Source organism: Phoca vitulina, unplaced genomic scaffold (genome assembly GCF_004348235.1).
Source record: "Phoca vitulina isolate PV1807 unplaced genomic scaffold, GSC_HSeal_1.0 scaffold6, whole genome shotgun sequence".
Lineage (NCBI taxonomy): Eukaryota > Metazoa > Chordata > Mammalia > Carnivora > Phocidae > Phoca > Phoca vitulina.
In genome coordinates, this window is record NW_022589709.1 from 14,120,050 (window position 1) to 14,139,230 (window position 19,181).

At 44.0% G+C, this 19,181-nt stretch overlaps 2 protein-coding genes across 4 annotated transcripts in view; one reads left to right on the plus strand and one right to left on the minus strand.

Annotated features, from left to right (window-relative positions):
- DOCK2 (dedicator of cytokinesis 2) overlaps positions 1-19,181 on the plus strand; it is a 475,105-nt gene that overhangs the window by 275,615 nt on the left and 180,309 nt on the right. The window lies entirely within an intron of this gene.
- INSYN2B (inhibitory synaptic factor family member 2B) overlaps positions 1-19,181 on the minus strand; it is a 120,901-nt gene that overhangs the window by 14,844 nt on the left and 86,876 nt on the right. For both annotated transcript variants that reach the window (XM_032403692.1, XM_032403693.1), the window contains 2 exons: positions 8,691-10,916; positions 7,512-7,586 (listed from right to left, as the gene is read on the minus strand). In XM_032403692.1, coding sequence (XP_032259583.1) covers positions 7,512-7,586; positions 8,691-10,036 — 1,421 coding nt within the window. In that variant the 5' untranslated portion in view covers positions 10,037-10,916. The remainder of the gene's footprint in view (positions 1-7,511; positions 7,587-8,690; positions 10,917-19,181) is intronic.

Sequence of the window (19,181 nt, forward strand, 5' to 3'; positions counted from 1 at the left end):
GAGCCTCTTTCCTTGGTAAGGTGCAGGCCTGGCTTTTCTCCTGCAGGGCACACGGCTGTAAGGCTTTGTCCTATGTTCCAGAGCTCTTTCTGATGCGTTTTGAATATCAAAACTGTGAGAGAGTGACACCGGAAACAATGGGAAAGCTGGTTGCTGGGTACAAAGGGTGGCGCTTGCAGCCAAATCTCCTCTGTCTGGTTCAGAAGGAGTTGTAACAGTGAAAGAATCAATAATGGTGAAAAGGCAGCCCGTGGTCTGTGGAACTTGAGGAAGTGAGGATGGTGGTGGAGGCTCCTGGCATTCGGTGTCATACATATTACCTGGTTCAGGAGCATAGGGTGACTACACCTGTCTGGTGAAGAGGGGGTGGTGGTGTGGGGCAGCACTTTGCATACCCACCCTAACTGGTATTTGTGATTGCTCCTCCAGGACTTGCCAGAGGATAGTTCCTAGCATTTGGGCTCTTGGCTTCGGAGCAGAATTGGGCTTTAATTGGTCTTAACCTTAATTGGAGGAGGAATGTCAGCAGGGATTGCCATTCCCTTCCTGATCTCAGATGAGGCCTGAGGAGCTGGGAGATGTGGCAGGAAGGAACGATTACAAATGGATGCCCTAAGTAATGCATAAGGCAAGTCTGGGACCCAAAGTGGACTGACAGAGACTCATTTTCCCTTCTCTTTGGAAACAGGAGGCCTCAGAAGTTATGCTTTACTATATGAGCAAGGCCCCTGACATCCTCTTCCTTTCCTGTTGCATCCACTCTCACATGTACCCCCTTGTTAGGTCTGTATATGACCACCTAACCCTATAATTAGTAGAAAGGTAAGTCATCTTTCCAATGATGCATTTAAAACAAAAACTGTTTGCTGAGCTATTTTATTAGCAAGAATTTTCTTTTCATGGGCATGTAGGCTGGTTGTCACAAAAGTTTCTAGTAAATCAACTGCCATCTCTTCCTTTCAAGACCCTGATTTTGGGGCACCTGGGTGGCTCAGTCATTAAGCGTCTATCTGCCTTTGGTTCAGGTCATGATCCCAGGGTCCTGGGATGGAGCCCCGCACCGGGCTCCCTGCTCGACGGGCAGCCTGCTTCTCTCTCCACTGCTTGTACTCTCTCTTTCTTGTGCGCTCTTTCTCTCTCTCTCTCAAATAAATACATAAAATCTTAAAAAAAAAAAAAAAAAGACCCTGATTTTACCTAATTGAATGTCTCTTAAGCTTTATTGGGATCAGAGCTTCCCAAGGAGCTTGCTATAACTTCAGACTCCCATTCTTCACCCCACCCCCTGCTCCAGCAGGTTTGGGGCTTTGTGAAGCCCAGCAACCAGGATTCAGATACCCAGGAGACTCCCATGCAGGTGATCCATGATCACCCTTTGAGAACATTAATTAAGGCCTGCATCTAAAATATAAACCCTCATGATGCCCTTGGCTGAGGGGAACTCGGCCATGTAGCATTCTGCGGATACCCCTCAAATAGGTCTGGCCTCTGAAGGCAGCATGCTGTGGAATCTAACTAGCAGGCCCTGGAACTGAGTCCCAATCTTGTCATTGCCACTTACTAGCTTCAGAGTAACTGTGCATATGCCTCACTTTCTCAGTCCCAATTGTCTAATCTGAGTATTGTGCAAGTACCTGAGCCTCAGTTACCTCATCTGCAAAATGGGAGTATTTTTATCTGTCTCACATGATGGTGAGGATTAAATGTGAGAACAAAAGGTATTTATAATGACCAGTAATAATAGACACTCTCTTCTTATTTCTTTCCCCTAATCTTCTTCCCAACAGATCTCTGCCCTCAGCTAGCTGTTACAATTGTAAAAATCATCCAAAAAAAAAAAAAAAAAAAAAAGTCAAATAAACTGACCTCCCATTAGATGTGAGTTGTTTATGAATCATGAGAGTTTAATCTGGCTGTATTATTATTGCTGCTGAAACAAATCATCACAAATTTAGTGGTTTAAAACAACACAAATGGTACTCTTAGAACTCTGGAGATCAGAAGTCCTCCAGAACTATAAATCACGGTGTCAGCAGAGCTGTGTTCCTTCTGGAGGCTCTGTGAGAGAGTCCGTCCCTTGCTTTTTCCACCTTTTAGAGGCTGTCCACATTCTTTGCTTATGATTTCCTCTCTGGAACCTGTTTCTGTTGTCATATCTCCTTCTCTGACTCTGCATTTTCTGCCTCCCTCTTCCTTTTATAGAGATCCTTAGTATTTAATCGGGTCCACCTGGACAATCCAGGCTAATCATCCCATCCCAAGATCCTTAACCACATCTGCAAAGTCCCTTTTGCCATGTAAGGTAACATATTCACATATCCAGGAATTAGAATAGGGACATCTTTCAGGATCATTATTCTACTCACCACTCTGGGTTTTGATATTTTACCAAGAGAGACTGCAGATCTAATGTCTTAAACCCATTTCCCAAAGAGATCACTGGGGCAGTTCAGATACCATAGAAGGGAGATATTTATTTGAGCATGGAGGGAGTTTGGTTTGCCACAAATCAAACTTCGCCTTTCCAACCACAGCTGGTACAGAAGTACTGGGCAATCATGTTGGATGGCCGTGATGAACAAGGATCTCAATGTCCTATGAAATTGCAAAAGCTCTCTGATTAATCGAAGGAAGATTTGATTAGGTTCCATCTTGTTTAGAGTATGTAGCATTCCAGGTATTTGAAAGTCAACAATCTTTGTACTACATTCAGTTGTTGTTTGATTCAGTTCAAAAATATCTACTGAGGACCTGCTGCATAGAAGCCTTCCTTCCCCAATAAGAACATTTGATTAATTAAGACCCTCCACTTCCCAACCAAGAGTAGGCTTTACTTTTGGGCAATCTAAATAACTATCTCTAACCCACCACTGCTTTTTATCCTTGCCCCAGTCAATGTAGCCATTTCCTTTTTTGACAAATATCTACTGAGCACCAACTGTGTACTAGACACTGGCCCTCAACTTTGAGATATTAGCCGTCTGCTGAAGGAAAGAAACTCATCAACACTACGTTACAATGCAGTAGGATAAATGGTATAGCAGAGGAACATGCATGCTATGGGGTTCCACCACAGGAAGGAATGTAAGGTTATCCAGAGGAACTGGCTTTTAAGCTGCAAGAGGAAATTTCCAGACAAGACGGGGCAGAAAAGGCATTCCAGGAAATGAGGGAACTTATGCAAAGGCACCAAAGCATGATAGAACACACAGTATTTGAAACTAGCCAGAGTTCTCTGTGGCTGAGGAGAAATAGGAGACCCAGCAGGTAAGAACGTTAGTATCACATTCAGAGGGTCCTGAAAAATTAGCTAAGTGCAGCAACAGAAACCAGAGCAAAATTGTTAGCAGGGGAGTGACATGTTGAGATTTTACTTTTCAGGTACTTTAGCAATCTGTGTGGAGGATTACCTGGGATGGGGCAAAAGGGACTTATGGCAAAAAGATGAGGTAGTGTTCAAGTGACAAATGATGAGGGCCTTGACTGACCAGAGACAGAGGGGAAGAGGCTAAGGGGATGGATTTAGCAAGTAGGATTAGTAGCCAGTTTGATGTGTGCTGTGAAGGAGAAGAGTGAGGCAGTGGGAACTAAGGTTTATGATGTCATGGTTAATGATGTTGAGCAAAGTAAGAAATAATAGGAAGAAAATAAGGAGTGTGTTTTGATGAATGGTGAATTTGAGGTGGCTTTGGGATACCAACATGGAAACATTTATAGGTAAACAGAGAGAGAGAAAGAGCAATCTCATGAAAAAGGGAGGGGAGGGTGGTGTCACAGAAATAAATTTAAAACCTGTGAGTGCAGTGGAAACCATGAAAAGAGGCTAAGGCTGAGAAGAGGAGGCAGGAGAGAGCTGTTCAGGTAGACCCCCACACACTCAACAGCTCTTTTGCTGCTCTCTCCTCTCCAGCATCTTTTAAACCTTCCATGGCCAACCTCTCCCTCCACCCATTTCAAATGCTAAGTTTGCAGCTTGCTCTTTGTTAGCATTTCCTAAGCAACACACTTAGATGGGAGAAGAAATTTTTTTTTATGAGAAAGACTTCCTATTCTTTTCCCTAAAACATCTGAGGCATTTTACAACTTAGACCAAGCAGATTTTTTCTGGGATTTGTGTCCAGAAAATAAATGCATGATTGGTGTAGCCAAAGACCTCCAAAGAGACTCGGTGATTATTTTTTTAGAGTGACCGTGAAGACAAAGTGCTGGAAAAGCAGAGAACAGGTGAGGGATGGAGGAGGGATGTGGCATGGAGGGACACAATGGCCTTGAGAAGAGGAAAGGGAGCTTATTCCTTAGGACAGCGTCTCTCAAGCTTCATGGTTCATTCACCACCTTCCAGGCCTTTGTGAAACTCCCCACACCATCTGCATGTTTACTTACTTTTTTTTTTTCTCTCTAAATCAATTCACTTTTAAACTTGAACACTTATCCAAAACAAGTAATATCACTTTTGAAAGTGGAGACTTGCATCACTTGCAATGAATATATAGAGGGACTAGTTTTCAAGGTTAAAAACTTCAGTAAAAACTTTAAAACCCTCTGTTTGGATACTGTTGCTTGCCTATGGCTATGAACCTGACAGCTGCTCTCTCTTGGCAAAGAAGTGTGATAAGCAAGCATTAGAAAGGCTTTGAAGATATTCTAGTACCAAACTCAGATTTCCCCTGTTAGATAATCAGAGGAATTGAATTAAAAAGGACAACCTCCTCACCAGGTAATTCAGTGTTCTTAATGTTGGTACCATAGGTGGCGTTCACCCCCCCTTTGAGTAACTTGTCCTAGGATTAACACTAAAGCGGTGAGGAGAGTGGGGACTAAACAGCCTGGGACCAGCTTAAGGCATAGAGGCAATTCCCACACTTTTCCCTTGGTACCTACAGTCGTCACAATTCCAAGGAGCCCATCCTCCCTGCCGTATGCAAGCCCCTGGGAGCCCCTGAGAGTTATGCATGGGATCTGTGGGCATTGGTATGGTGCTGTTCTCCTTGGTGAGGTAGGATCTGCCAGAATGATCCATGGTAAGAAGAAAGCCAAGGGGCAAGGGGCTGGGGCACCCAGAGGGCTGTCCTTGGAGCAGGGAAAATGAATTGGATAGAACAAATGACCCCTTGATGGAAGCAAGTAGCATAGCCATAGCCTTTGGCTAATGAGGCCACTTGGAAAACTTTATGTGTTGCTAACTTAGCAGCAACATCTCCGCAGAAGACCCAGCAGGCAACCTATCAGGCGCCCGTGTGCTTTATGTACAGTGACGGGGACTGGGCCCATCCATCATCAGGGAGAGGGACTACAGCTTAACAAGGCCTGAGGATGAGTATTTCACATCGCTTATTCATCAGTTTGTAAGATCTGACTTCCCAGGACACAACACAAGGTTTGAAGTCATTTGAAATGTTAAAAAAAAAAATGACAACTCTCATCTTCCCACTTTACTCTGATGGGGATGTTGTTCTGATCTCTTTGCTTTCATCAAATTAATTGCCCCTTCCTTCGCAATGGCTTAGATACAAGGCTGTAGATACTGTCTGGGAGAGCAGTCTGGCTTTGAATGGTAATAAGGGATGGACGCATACAATGGCTGTTCTTGGAAAACTGGAAAGGGATGTGTGTGTGTGAAGGTTTGCTAACCTGTGCAGGGGTGTAACTTAATTTAGAATGTTTGCTTGGGATGTTTGAAGTACATACTAGAAAAATGCAAACATTCTCAGACTTTTGGAGGTCATAGTTTAGCCAAATATTGCCACTTTTAATTCAGCATAGAACATCAGAACGTCAGGACCGAAAGGGAACATAGGGACCATTTAATTAAAAGCCCTCACTTTTCAGATGAGGAAACTCAGAGGCCAGAAATGATTTGTTCAAGACCAGGCCATGAAACTCACAGTAGATTGAGAAAAACCCCTTGTCCTTTTTACTTACAGACCTCAATAAAAAGTCATCTTAAGATGGTAGAAAATACAGCATCCCCTGCTGAAAAAAAGAGATCATCCAAAATTTAAATGGAAGTTCATTAAAAGTCATTCTTCTTGTTTACGATGAATAGTTTTTTGTCCTCCCTAAATATCTAGACATTCAATAGTTTTTGTCCTCATAGTGATTAGGAAATTTGCTTACGATAGGAGATAAAAAAAAAAAAAGGAGTAAAAAGGTAGGAAATTGATAAGACTGCCTATTTACATGTTCTAATACCACAGGCCTTTTCCAGGGCTCCCTTTTCTGAGGGGATATTTTACACTGTGATAAAGGGCATTTCCTGTGAGTGGTTGTGAAACTTGTGTTGGTGTGAAAAGACATGGTCCTGTGACCCCCAAGCATAAGGAATTGACAGTTCACTGAGAAAATGCCCGAGGCCCGAGGCCCTAAGTATAGGGGCCTCCTGACTTCCATTTCCAGCACCCCTCTGCCCCGCAATCCCTTGTTAGGGTGAAATCCCAGGATTGCACTAGAGAGAAAGAGAGATTTTAGAAAGAAGACACAGACAACACAATCGGGCTTCAATTTGCTCAGGCTCTAGCTGCCTTTGTCCTCTGAGATAGAAAAGTAATAGGGAAAGCTTGACTGTATACTTTAGTCAAACAAAATTAGATGCCATCAACTGAAATGATGGCTTTTGACCACTTTTCTACCATGCCACCGAAAGTGGACTGCCAGCTAAGGGGGCATTGATCTTTCTAGTAATAACAGTAATAAGCCCTTGAATTTGTACAAAGGTTTGCAATTATACAAGACATTCACAAAAATGAGCTGATTTACTCCTCGTGGCAACTCTTACTAGGGATAATTGTCCCCACTCAACAGATGAGGCAACTGAGCCCCAGGCAGTTGAGCAGGCATCAGACTTGGGGATTTTGACTTCCAAGTTTAGCACATTTGCCACTATATGAGTTTTCCCATCTACCACTTACAAAAATCTGCTTTATTGTAGCAACCTTACCCTCCGCTAGAAAGAAATGATGTACTTAGTAATGAACGCAAAGTGCTTAGCACAGTTCTTGACACATCTTACGTACTTGGCAGGTGATAGCTACCGTTGAGGAAGAGGCAGGGCAGTGGAATAATCATCACAGGGCTTGGGATCAGAAAGACCTGGATTTGAGTCCTGAGTCTAACCCCTCCTGCTCTCTGAAAATGTTTAATGCAAACTGGGTCACATGGCTTAGCTTCCCTGAGGACATTGACACCTGCCTCACAAGGTGTAACTGTGAAATGAGATACAAATATGCACGCAGAGCTTAGCACGGTGCCTATACTTACTGTGAAGTAAGTGTAGGGCAATTAACGGGATTTGCTCATAGACCTTATTGTAAGGAAAGGAAGCAATGTCTGCCTTGGAACCAGATGTTAACATTTCATAGTTGAACACCCTGGTTTTTTTTTAGGTTTCAGGTATTCAAAGGCCTCCTGTCTTTGTCTCTCGCTTGACTTTCGGTGTCTGAGTTTACGAGGGTGTTCTATGGCCCCCACAGCTTCTGTGCTCTACAGAGCAGGCCTTGGTTGTGGCCAGGTACCTGTATATGATGCACGCCGTGTTCTGGCAGGTACTGCAATTGTTGAGATCTTGACCAGTTCGATAAAAGTTGCGCCTGCAAGATAGAGCATTTCCTGGATGAATCCATGGGCAAAAGCCCCATGGGTTGCACACATTCTAGCTACCGGTTTCCTACAGCATAGCATTACCCCTCTTATCGGTAGCAATGCTCTAAAGTTGCATGGCAAATAAACAAGAAACCCGCAATAATAGGACCTCACATTTCTAGAGGGCTTTATAAATGTTTAAGCACTTTCATATCTGTTTTCATGCTGACGATAAGCCAGTGAGATGAGTCAGTTATTCTTACCTGCACCAATAGTTAGGGAAACTGAGGGACTTTGCAAATAGAAGGGAGATTATTAAAACCCCTGACCATTTCATTCAGTGCATTTCTCCGTATCACCACAGTGCTTCTTTCTTATAAGGCAGTGTTGGGTCTGATTCATATCAGCAAATGCCAGTTAATTACTTCTTCCCTCTCCTACCCTTTTGTTGATTAGCTTTAGCCATTCCTTCTTCCCAGTCTTTAGGGGGCACTTTTTCAAAGGAAAGCATTCCATACCTAAACAAATCACTGCCTTCCCCTCCCCAGACTGGTGCTGAGTCACCCAGGAAAGCATTCTGTGACTTTTTCTCTTTGCAGAATTGTGATCTCATTTCAGTACCTATTTAGTGGATCAGTGATGGACTGGCCAAATCCATCAAAGTGGTTAGTGGAGGGGAAGATTAACAGTAACCTCAAGTCCTTTGTAACAAACACACAAATAACTAAAATCCTGTGCAAATACAGCAACTTGCTAGAAGGATGGACTGGGGGAAGTAGCTGTGTGCTGTCATCTTCTGCCATCATTTATTTACTGGCCCCCTCTCATTATAAAAATACTTTTTGACCCTGTTGTTTCATTGCCCCCCTTTCTCCAGTCTGTTGATATTTGGAAACCAAAACAAATAGCAATGGAAATCCACCAAAGCCTAGAAATGAATGAAACCCATTCGGAACAAAGGGAGGCCATTGGTTATGATTTGGGGAAACCACAGAACCTCAAAGACTTTGGAGACATTTTATTAACAGAAACCAGTGCTCTCTCTCTGCCCCTGTCCTGGCAAATGACTTAACCCAGTAGTTTTCAATATAAAAAAAAAAAATCCACCTTACCCTTCTGTGAGAGCTCGAGCTTTCTCCAAATCTTGAATTACATTCAAAAGGACTTTAATTTTCTCTTGGTTCGAGTGCAGAGATTCCTCCACGGATTGCAGCCTGCCTTGGAGATCACAGAGTTCCCCCTGTGCCAGGTGAATTGGATTAATCCCACAAGTCTCTCCATTGTTCTGAAGTTTGGTCTCCCTTCTTGGAAGAGGAGATGGGAGGTGATTGCTTCCTGAACAATTTTGAAACTCCATGGTGTCTGACTGGGTGGGGTTCTTTGCCATCTGCTCCCGACACATGGGGGCAGAAATTGACACGCTGTTAGTTTTGAGAGACTGTAGATCCTGGTGATTGTTACTCAATGAAGAACAGTCTGAAGCCCCTCCTGAATGGGCGGGCTGGCTGTGGAAACCTGGTGAGGGAGAGCTGTGAGTCCGTGGAGGTGACGAAATACATGTTTCCTTTGACCGAGGTGACAGTGGGCCAAGGTCTTTGTCATCAGAGTTGTCTTTGGGCAAGAGCAATTCGGGTTTAAGTTTCCCTGTGCCTGGCATGTGGTTGGCATCGCTGGTGGCATCTAAGCAGGAAGGGGATCTTTCTGAATCTGATAGTGGCACTGTTCTCCCATCACCTGGACACGGGTCAACCAGAGGATGGACGGAGTTGCTTATGTCACCTGACCTGTCTGGGCTGAGAGTGGACTTTCTAGCTGCCCAGGTAGGACTGTGGTAAATATCATCTGGGACCTGAATGGTAGCAGTTACTTTCTCTGAGGGCCTCCAAGTCCCTGCTTCCAAGCATACGCTAATAGGCCCATTGCTTTGCACCTTGGACATTCTAGGAGGAAATGGGTGGGATACTTTGACTCTTCGAGGCCCATCCTCAAGATGCTGAGCCAACCTTAAGTAGGCAAGTTCTGAGGATACAATGTCCTGTTCTGAGAGGTTGCCGTTGACCTGGATGGCACTTTGGGATGCTGTTGGCATTTCTACCAGGGACTTGCTGGATGTGAGTCTCTTCCTTTTGAAAACTGGGAAATGCTTCCTGAGACTGGGGGAGGTTTGGATCGCAATGTTCCGAAAGCCCCCTGCCTTCTGGGACCTGGGGAAGGAGAGTGAGTAGGTGGGGAGGTGATGGTGCCTGGAGGCCTGAGTCTTGCCCATCACAGCTGGGTCCTCAGACGCTTGGATGTCAACCTCAGCTAGGCCAGGTGGAGTCTTACTGGTCCCATCTTCCTTGAAACGTACCTGCTGAGATTTGCTCCTGCGATGGTGAGGTTGTTTCACGAACTCCACTGACTCTAGGCTGTTACGCTTTAGAAGCACAGGCCGCACTTTCATATTTTGCTGGGCCATTGAGCCTCACTTGGAAGGATTGGGACCATACACTTCTCCGGGGCACATTTCCTTAGGTCTTTGGAGCAGCATCTAATGATGGCATCTCAGACGTGGAGATCTGCCAGCCAGGATGAAGTGGTCCTCTCCTCCGTGTATGGGAAGTTCTGTTGGCCATTCCCAGCCAGTAGATTCTCCTTGGGAGCTATCCGTAATGCTCCCTCTGCAGTTAAAATACTATTTCATCGTGGTGATAATTGCCACTTAGATAAACAATGAGTTAGGCTAATCATTAAACATCTGATCTACCAAGAGAGCTGGTGGGCTGTTTATCAAGAGAGGCTGGCAGGCGGTTCTGATCCCGGAAGAAGCTTGCTGTCTTGAACGAAAAGACAACAAAAGTACCATTTAGGGGATAGCGCCAGACTCCCAGTGTGTGAATTCCAAAAGAAACCTGCTACGTCTGGAACATACGGCTTCCTTTCCCAGAGCATCAATTTCCACTGTAGAACTGTAGGAAACTTAAACACATCTTCTTTCCGGAGCATGTAAACAGGTGGGGAAATCAGTGACCTGGGGGCTGGCTTCTTTGAGGATACATGATGCCCCTAAGGGAACATCCCCATTTGTGTCAATCACAAGTTCCTCCTTTGGGGTCATCGCTTTCTTTCATGCTGTTTCCTTGTTTGTCACAAAACCCAGTGGGGTGTGACCAGGATAGGATTGAGGCATCCGAAGGCATTCAGAGGGCAGAATCACTGTCGGAGTGTCTTGGCTGAAGTGCACATGTAGGCAAAGTGAGCCCCGTTCGCAGCCTCTGGAAATCTGAGTGAGAACTGAGACCACCCGGCCTGGGGGCAGGGGTCTGGGCCTGGCAGTCCTGCCAGCAAGTGAGGAGTGTCTGAAAGGGAAGAGAGAAGGGTTGCAACTGAGAATGCAGTTTGGACCTGGGTTTCTCTCCAAATACCAGCACCCTGCCTGACCAAGTCCTTTAGGGTGGCTCTTCTAGGAGTAAGTCAGCTGCAGTGCCCCTCTTTCTGTTCCCCTAGTGAGCCAACCACCTTGTGGCCGCAAGACCTTGGAACAAAATGCCTGTCTGCCTAGACCATTTCCTCCTCCCACTCCCAGGCATCACCCAGCGAACTCTTATTCATCTTTGAAGTCCCAGCTTATATGTCACTTCCTCAGGGAACCTTTCCAAGGACTCCTCCCTCATATACACCTTCAGTTCTAGACCACAGCAGGACCCTCCTCTGCCTTCTTGGCACATCCTTCATAACACAAACTGCAGCGGTCCTGAAAGAATCATTTATTTAGTGTGTATTTTCCCCACTAACCTGTAGGCTCAAGATGACAGGGGCTGGAGCCTTTTTTTTTTTTTTTTTTACTGCTTGGGTATTTCCAGCCTGCTTCTAGGCTCACTTTGGATGTATAATGAGCATTTGTTGAGAGAGTGGATGGCTGAATAAAAGGCAGATCTCTTGGAAGCAAAGGAGGGCTAGGTATTGTGCAGAGGTCCTAGGGCATCCTGCCAGTGCAACAGGGTGGTGAGTTCCCTCTGCTTTGGCTGCAACATTTACTTAAGAACAAGATTTTCCCCTAATGTCTTCATTTTTCAATTGCTTTCCAGGAGATGAATGTGCATAAAATTATTCATGGAAGGTGTACCTTGTAATAAAAACAGTTACCATTTATTGAATACTTATTTTTACCATACTAAGGCCTTTACGTGCATTAATCATAACAGCTCACATTTACCAAGTGCTCACTAATGTGCCAGGTGCTGTTCTAGGCACTTTCCAAGCTATAACTCATTCATTCCCTGTCCTAGAGAGGTGGATACTATCATTATCCCTATTTTACAGCTGAAGCTGAGGCCCAGAAAAGTTAAGTAACTTGCCTAAGGACACACGGCTAGTGATAGAGCCAGTGTCTGAACTTACACAGTCTGTGCTCTTAACCTCTACACCCCATCACCTTTCCAGTATTGCATTATCTCAATAATCCTTACAACACATCTACGAGTATCGGAATCCTTCTTAGATTGATGAGAAAGCTGAGGTTCAGGGAAGGTAAGTACTCTGTGAAGGAGATGAGTTGTAAGCCTAGGAGTCTGTGATTCAAAAGCCCACGTTCTTCCCTGTCATGTTTTGACTTTGTCCCCTTGGGATCTGCCTGCTTTGTGGGGCAGGTTATATCAGTGATTTGAGAACAGAGTTTGAAGACATATGCAGGTCTGGAAAGGTACAGGGGACTGTCCCCAGGACTTGCCATGGCAAAGAAAACCTGATTTCTAGAAGTCCAGTGGATCCCACAGCACTGGACAAGGCAAGTTTGAATGCCACCTGGGTTGACTAAAGGATTTTAAAGGGAAATAAAAGTGCTAAGTACTTGGATTATCTTGGAGAGAGTATTCTGTGTGTGGTGTCTGGCCAGGAATTATTAGATAATGCCCATGGCAGTTTTGGCTTTCTCGGCTCCCAGCTACCTTGAGAAAGACCAACTAAGCCTGTGGGGCTGGGACTGTTGAGTGGCAGGTCTGAAAGGGAATAAGACCCATCTGTAATGCTAATGAGTTACCAAGTTGTCATGAGGCCTTATAATTACGCCTCACATTCTGAATGTACCTTAGACCTGAGTTAAAACCTCTGTCCCTTCCTGGCTAAAGGGTTTGGGATAATACTTATCCTCTCTGAGCCTCATTTTTTTTTTTATCTGTAAAATGCAGGTGATGCTCATAGCATAGACACTCACAGATGCATGGGTTTGATGGGAGAAGTCAATGAGACATTTATGCAAATCTCTCAACACAAAGCTCAGCATGCAGTATGCGGTCAGTAGGGTTAGTTATTGCTCTTAATACTGTCATCTTCGTCCGCAGCCAGATTTCCTTGTTGTGGGTGCCAGAACACTCTCCACAGTTTTTCCAGAGCAGGCAGAGCCACTCTTGGGACAGAGAATGGACAGAGTTTGGGGCAACCATCTCACACTTGCCTCACCTGTCTGAAAAGTGGGGCTGGCTTCTGAGAGCTATAGCATCCCGTAGCTCTCTGGGGAGATAGCCCTGCTGGCTATGGGCTCCCACGCCACTCTGCAGGACAGTCCTGGGAACAACTCCAATTTCACAATCAGTTTCATGTTTCAATGACTGCTGAAGTTTTAGATCTGGAAAAATACAGTAGTCTGTCCCTTCATTCTATGACTGAGTCCTCTCTGTATCATCCTCTTCATGCAGCAAGTAAGCCTACCTGGTTACTTGTAGTGACAGGGAGCTCACTACTTAATCTCATAGTAGATAATAATTATCATTATTAATGGTAGCAAATATGTATTTAAAACTTACTATAACCATGCACTGTGTTAGACTTGACATTTAATCCTTAAAATGGCCTTCTGTATATGACCCCCATTCTGCAGAATGAGCAGTTAAGACTTGTCAGGTTAAGTCACCTGCCTGAAACCACACAGCCCATACCCTTAATGTTTGTGCTGCAGAGCCTAGATATTTGGAGGTCTACTTTTGTAGATTTCTTTGCCTCATTGTCCACTACCTCCTCCCTCTCTTAACTATTCATTAGCACTTCATTCTGGATAACTTAACTTACTTAGGCTACAATGGTGTGAAGCTGGTTTTCATAAGAGCTAATGTTTACTGATCATTGATTATATGCCAGACATTGTGTAAGTGTTTTTCATTTAGTCCTTAATCCTCACAACAATCCTAGAGGCAGGTGCTATCTGTCCCTTATTTTGTAAATGAGGACACTGAGGCACATGAGGTTAAGTAATTTGCCCCATCACTCACCTGGTAAATGATAGAGCTGATATTTGAACCCAAGGACTGACCCTGGAGCACAGGCTCCTAACCAGTGGCCCTTCCTGCCTTCTCCAGGACTGGGGAAGGACAAAACTTCTTGTGTAAGGCTGTCAGACAGGTTTCAAAATCCCTCCACATTTTCCTTCTGAAAGTCAGCCATTATTCTGGTTTAGCCCTGCTTTTTCTCCAGAAAATTTATATACCTTTGAGATGTTTAGTTCTGATCTTTAAAAACCATTGGTTTTCCATTTTTAAAAGATATTACATGGTCATTGTGTAAAATACAACTGCATGAAAAGGCCTTTTTACCAGAGCCTCTTTTTCATTGTGTTTGGTCAATTTCTGATGATTTTTTTCATCACTGCCAAATAGGGAAAGAATTGTATCTCACTATTCTCATTATGAAATTTATTTAAGATTGGGCATTTTTCCTTATGTCTATTGGTTTATACTACATTTGGAATGAAAAGTTGAAAGTGACGATTTGAATAATTAGGTCAAAGTAGAAACTACTATGTCCTAGACACAACCTAGGAAGCTTAGCAAATATAAAAATTTCCACTGTTATTATTTTTTTTTAAGATTTTATTTATTTATTTGACAGAGAGAGACACAGCGAGAGAGGGAACAGAAGCAGGGGGAATGGGAGAGGGAGAAGCAGGCTTCCCGCTGAGCAGGGAGCCCGATGCGGGACTCGATCCCTGGACCCTGGGATCATGACCTGAGCCGAAGGCAGATGCTTAACGACTGAGCCACCCAGGCACCCCCAAAATTTCCACTTTTAAAACATGCATAGTTATATTCCAATTCTTCTGCCCACAATATCCATCCTGACCTTTGCACAGATAGTGTCCTAGAGAGTATGCCTGGCTAAAGAGAATGACCCTCTGTAGGCCTCAGGTCTCACAGGCTCCCAGCTGGCCATTAATTGGTAGGGAGTTCCCTAGCCCTTGGTGGTTAGGGCTTAATTAATATCTTGTCTGGAGTCCAGAATCACACCCCGGAGATAGTTGTAGTGGTTTGGTGCATGCCCAGTGGCTAGGAGTTATTGATCTTTGCAACACTTTATTCTCTCCTCCTTTGATTACTGACTTATTGAACACATACTGACTGGTTATGTTCCAGCCATGCCTTTGGTCCACAATGGATAGTCCTCATGAAACAAGTGTCCATTTAGTAAGTACAGAAACATTTAGTACTATCTCTATAGGTCAGAAACTTTAGACTTTCTCTAGAATAGACTCCTAGTCTTCTTCTCTGCCATGTAATTAGGCTCTACAGTAAAGGGTTAAGTGCCTAGGCTTTAGCTGGTGATTGACTTGGGCTAGAATCTTCCATTTTCTGACTATTAACCTGGAACAAGTGACTTGGCCTTTGTAAAACCACACAGAGTTGTTGTAAGGATTAAATGAGATTATCTATATAAAATGGCCAGCACAGTCAATGTTAGCTCACCAGATAGATCCTCACATGGGATACATGTGAGTGGGCCTTGGCTCACTTACTTTTCCTTGGGAGAGTAAGCTGTAGGTAAATATACAGGAGGAAATGTGCAATGATAGCATTCCCAGGCATCCTGTCCATCTCCCTGCCACCTCCATGCTTTCTGTACCACTTTAGCATTGTCTCCCTGTGCAGTGACTATCTGCTGACCTTCAGCTTCCCCAACTTGACTGCAGCCTCCTTGGGCGCAGAAGGTGGTCATAGTCCACTTTGAACCCCTGGTCCTTACCTCCAGCTTGACACAGAACAGGTGTTTCCTTCTTGTCAAAGCAATGAACATAATCCCATATTACCTAATTTGCCTTAGCTTCTGTGGCATGGAATAGTTGTTGTCATGGAATAAATATTTGTGCAACTAATTAACTAAGAGCAAATTAATTAATTCACTTACAAATTGCTTTCCCTTTTAGTGATAATGTTATCAATGATATATCATGAGTAGGTCTCTTGCTCTATTTATGACTCAGATTGAATTTGGTTAAACTTTACTGAGAACACATTATGACCTGGGGACTATGATAAACATTGTAGAGATTACAAAAACAGTACCTGATAATGCCACCTCGTATGGGATGAGTCCCTTGGAAGTGGTACAAAATGGTGTACAGAGTTGGGAATGACTTGGAGGAAGGTATTTGATTCCTTTTATATATTCAAATCCTGCTTCAGGTATCAAGGGACTTTACATTTTAAATAGGGTTAGACTTTATCCTCTAGGCCGGGAGTCAGCAGGGTTTTTGTTGTTTCCTCTCTAAAGGGCCAGATATAAATGTTTTCAGCTTTCTTGTCCATACAATCTCTGTTGCAACTGTTCAACTGCCATTAGGGCAGGAAAGCAGTCCCAGACAATATGCCCACAATGGCTATGACTGTATTCCAGTAAAACTTCATTTGTCAAATAGGCGATGGAACAGATTTGGCCAGAGGGATGGGGCATAGTTTGCTAACCTTTGCTTTAGGCAATGGGGAGTCATTGGTGGTTTTTGAGCAGGAGGTGCTTGATTCGATTTTTGTTTTTCAGAAAAGGCTATAGTTGCTGACACGTTGCCATCTCCCTTCGCTTTCTGTACTTAGAGTCAGTAATAATAACCCTTACTATTTATACCATACTTCACGACTTACAAAGCATTTTCAAATCCCATGTAATCCCTACTAGGAAGGTTGGGAAGCATTACCCCTGTTTTATGGAAGAAGAATCAGTTCCAGAAGAATTAGATGGTTTGCCCTAAGTCATGGAGGTTGAACTGGAACCCGAACTCCCCTGATGCCAGCTTGGGGCTCTAGTGGAGACCCCCAACCCCCATCCGCCCACTCCATTTGGCCGGCCAGATGTCTATTTTATGTGTTGGTTATTTTCCCCCAGCTGAAGGGTACATTCATAAAAGGAAGGAACATGTCTTATAGTCCTTTTATATTCTGCAAAGTATGAGGCACAGTGCCGAGTTTTTTGGGAAACACTTCAGAAATAATTATTGATCACTCACCACTGGATCTTGTGGTTCTTCACATCCAAGTTTAGATTACCTTCCACTTAAATTCAGTTAACTGCTTGGTCAGATCTGTTGGCAAGCATTACTGCATACCCATCTGAGATTAAAGAGTTAATGTTTGTGGTCCAAGCCTTTGTTTGTCTTTCCAATTGAAAATTACCCCAGCAGCCTTCTCAATAAGGAACAGAGAGCTGGTAAATTTTTGGGGTCTGTCTGAGTCTACACTTTCCCCAAATGGTCAAGAAGCCAAAGGGAATTGGCTTTCTTTTTGCCTTCCGGAACTGCTAAGCAAAAGTGTACTTGGGAGCAGAATTAGACACCAAAAGGCAAGGTTAAGATCAAAACTCATATATTTGGAGTCTAGAAAGGTATTGGATATGTAGTGATCATGAAATCTTTTTCTCATTTCTCAACATGCCATGTTTGACGTTTTCTCACAATTTCTGCGACTTATACCTGCGTCTCCATCATCTATCATCTGTACCACCAAAGAGAGGTCTCCATTTTTGCCCCCTTTACCATCCATCCACCACACAGCAGCCAGAGTGATTTTTATAAAATTTAATCAGATCACATCAGAGCCCTCTTTGAAACTCCCCAAAGCCATCTTACTGAATTTAGAGTAAGGTCCAAACTCTTTACAAAATCTGCAAGAACCTATATCACCTGGCCTTGATTACCTTCCTGACTCCATCTCACATCACACCACCTTCACCCTTGTTTTCTATGACCTGGATCACTCGGTGCTGGACATGTAGGATTCATTTTCATCATCTGGCCTTTACACTGGCTATTCATTTTGTCTGGACTACTCTTCTTCCAGCTCTTTTCAAGGTTGGTCTCTCACTGATGATGCCTCAGCTCCAAGAATGTCCTATCCCTAATCTCTTCTCCATCCTCCATGTCCTCTGTGGCCAGTGCCCTATTTTATTAGCTTCTTTATTTATTTGCTGATTGTCTGTCTTTGTCCACATTTATTGAGAACCTCAATAAGCATTTGCTGAATGAAGGAACAAATGAATTCTTATCATTAGAGTCTTCAAGGAATCATACGACCTTAGAAATACAACAGAGAACTTTAAAACTTTAGACCTTGGGGACCATTTAATTCAATGGTTTTCAGATCTTCTTTAGCTGTGAAATCATATTTCTAAATCCAAGCTTAAGCCCAATCCCAATATCTGATATGGAATAAAGCTAAGCTGTTCTAGAGAACGGGATGCAGTGCTCCTCCAGTCACTCTGAGTCACACCCTGGAATCCTAGGGCTTCAAGCAAGCCCAGGTTGAAAATAACTGAAGCAAACCTCCTCATTCTACAGATGGGAAAACCGGGGCTCTGAGCAGTTCTCCTCTACCCATAAACTCTTCAAGAAGAAAGGGGTCACTGGTTTGCATCCTAGTCCCCAGCATGGCTCCTGGCACAGAGCAGGAGCTCAGGGAACATATGTTGAACTGTTTAGGTGACACACTGAGTTGAAGCAGAAATGGAACTGGGTGCCAAATTCTGGAGGCTCTGATCTTACAATGCAGCAGTGAGGATGGTAGAGGGACAATGGCTTCCATCTAGTTCAGGTTCAGGCACCTCATTTGGAACCAGGTTTAGTAGACAAAACCAGCATCATGCTCCCAAAGACCTCTCACATGGATGGAGAAGCCACCAATGCTATTATTTTGTACCACTCCAACCCTCTGATTCCATTCGTCAAAGAAAGCAGGGAAGATAGTATTGCCATCTCCCTCTACCTCCTCCTCATTCTTAGTCTCTTCCTTCCTCCTCTTCCTTTTTTAGAAAATTATAAAATGTTTCAGGCATGCAAAACAGCATAGAGGAGAGTATAGTGAACATAACAAACACTGTGAACCCACAGCTTAGCTTCAGAAAGAAAATGTTACAAATCCAGCAGAAACCTTCCTTCTTTGTTCCTTCTCCTCTCTCCTTTTATTCCCTTCTGCCTTCCCTCCTTCTCTTCTGTTTACTCCTGCCCTCTCTCCTCGTCTCCTCCCCCAACTCTCTTTGCCCTGCCACCTCTCTTATTCCCTTCTACATCACACTTTTCCCTCCTCATCCTTGTCCCCTTCTCCCTTTCTTTTCTTCCTCATCAGCCCCTTCTCTTGCCTTCTCTCCTGCCTCTTTAGTAAGCACATGTGGGTCAGTGACTCATTCCTATGGCTGTTCACTATCAAGGGTGGGAACTCAGTATCTCTTAGAATTACCTCTCCTACAAACCTTAGGGTACCTGCCCTTGCAGGGATAGTTCTTTGGTCCACATGTCCCCCTGGCTTGAAGCACTGGGTGCTTCTGCTGCTACTTCTGAAAGGTCATGTCCAGCTTGGGTGAAATTTTACTACCATCAG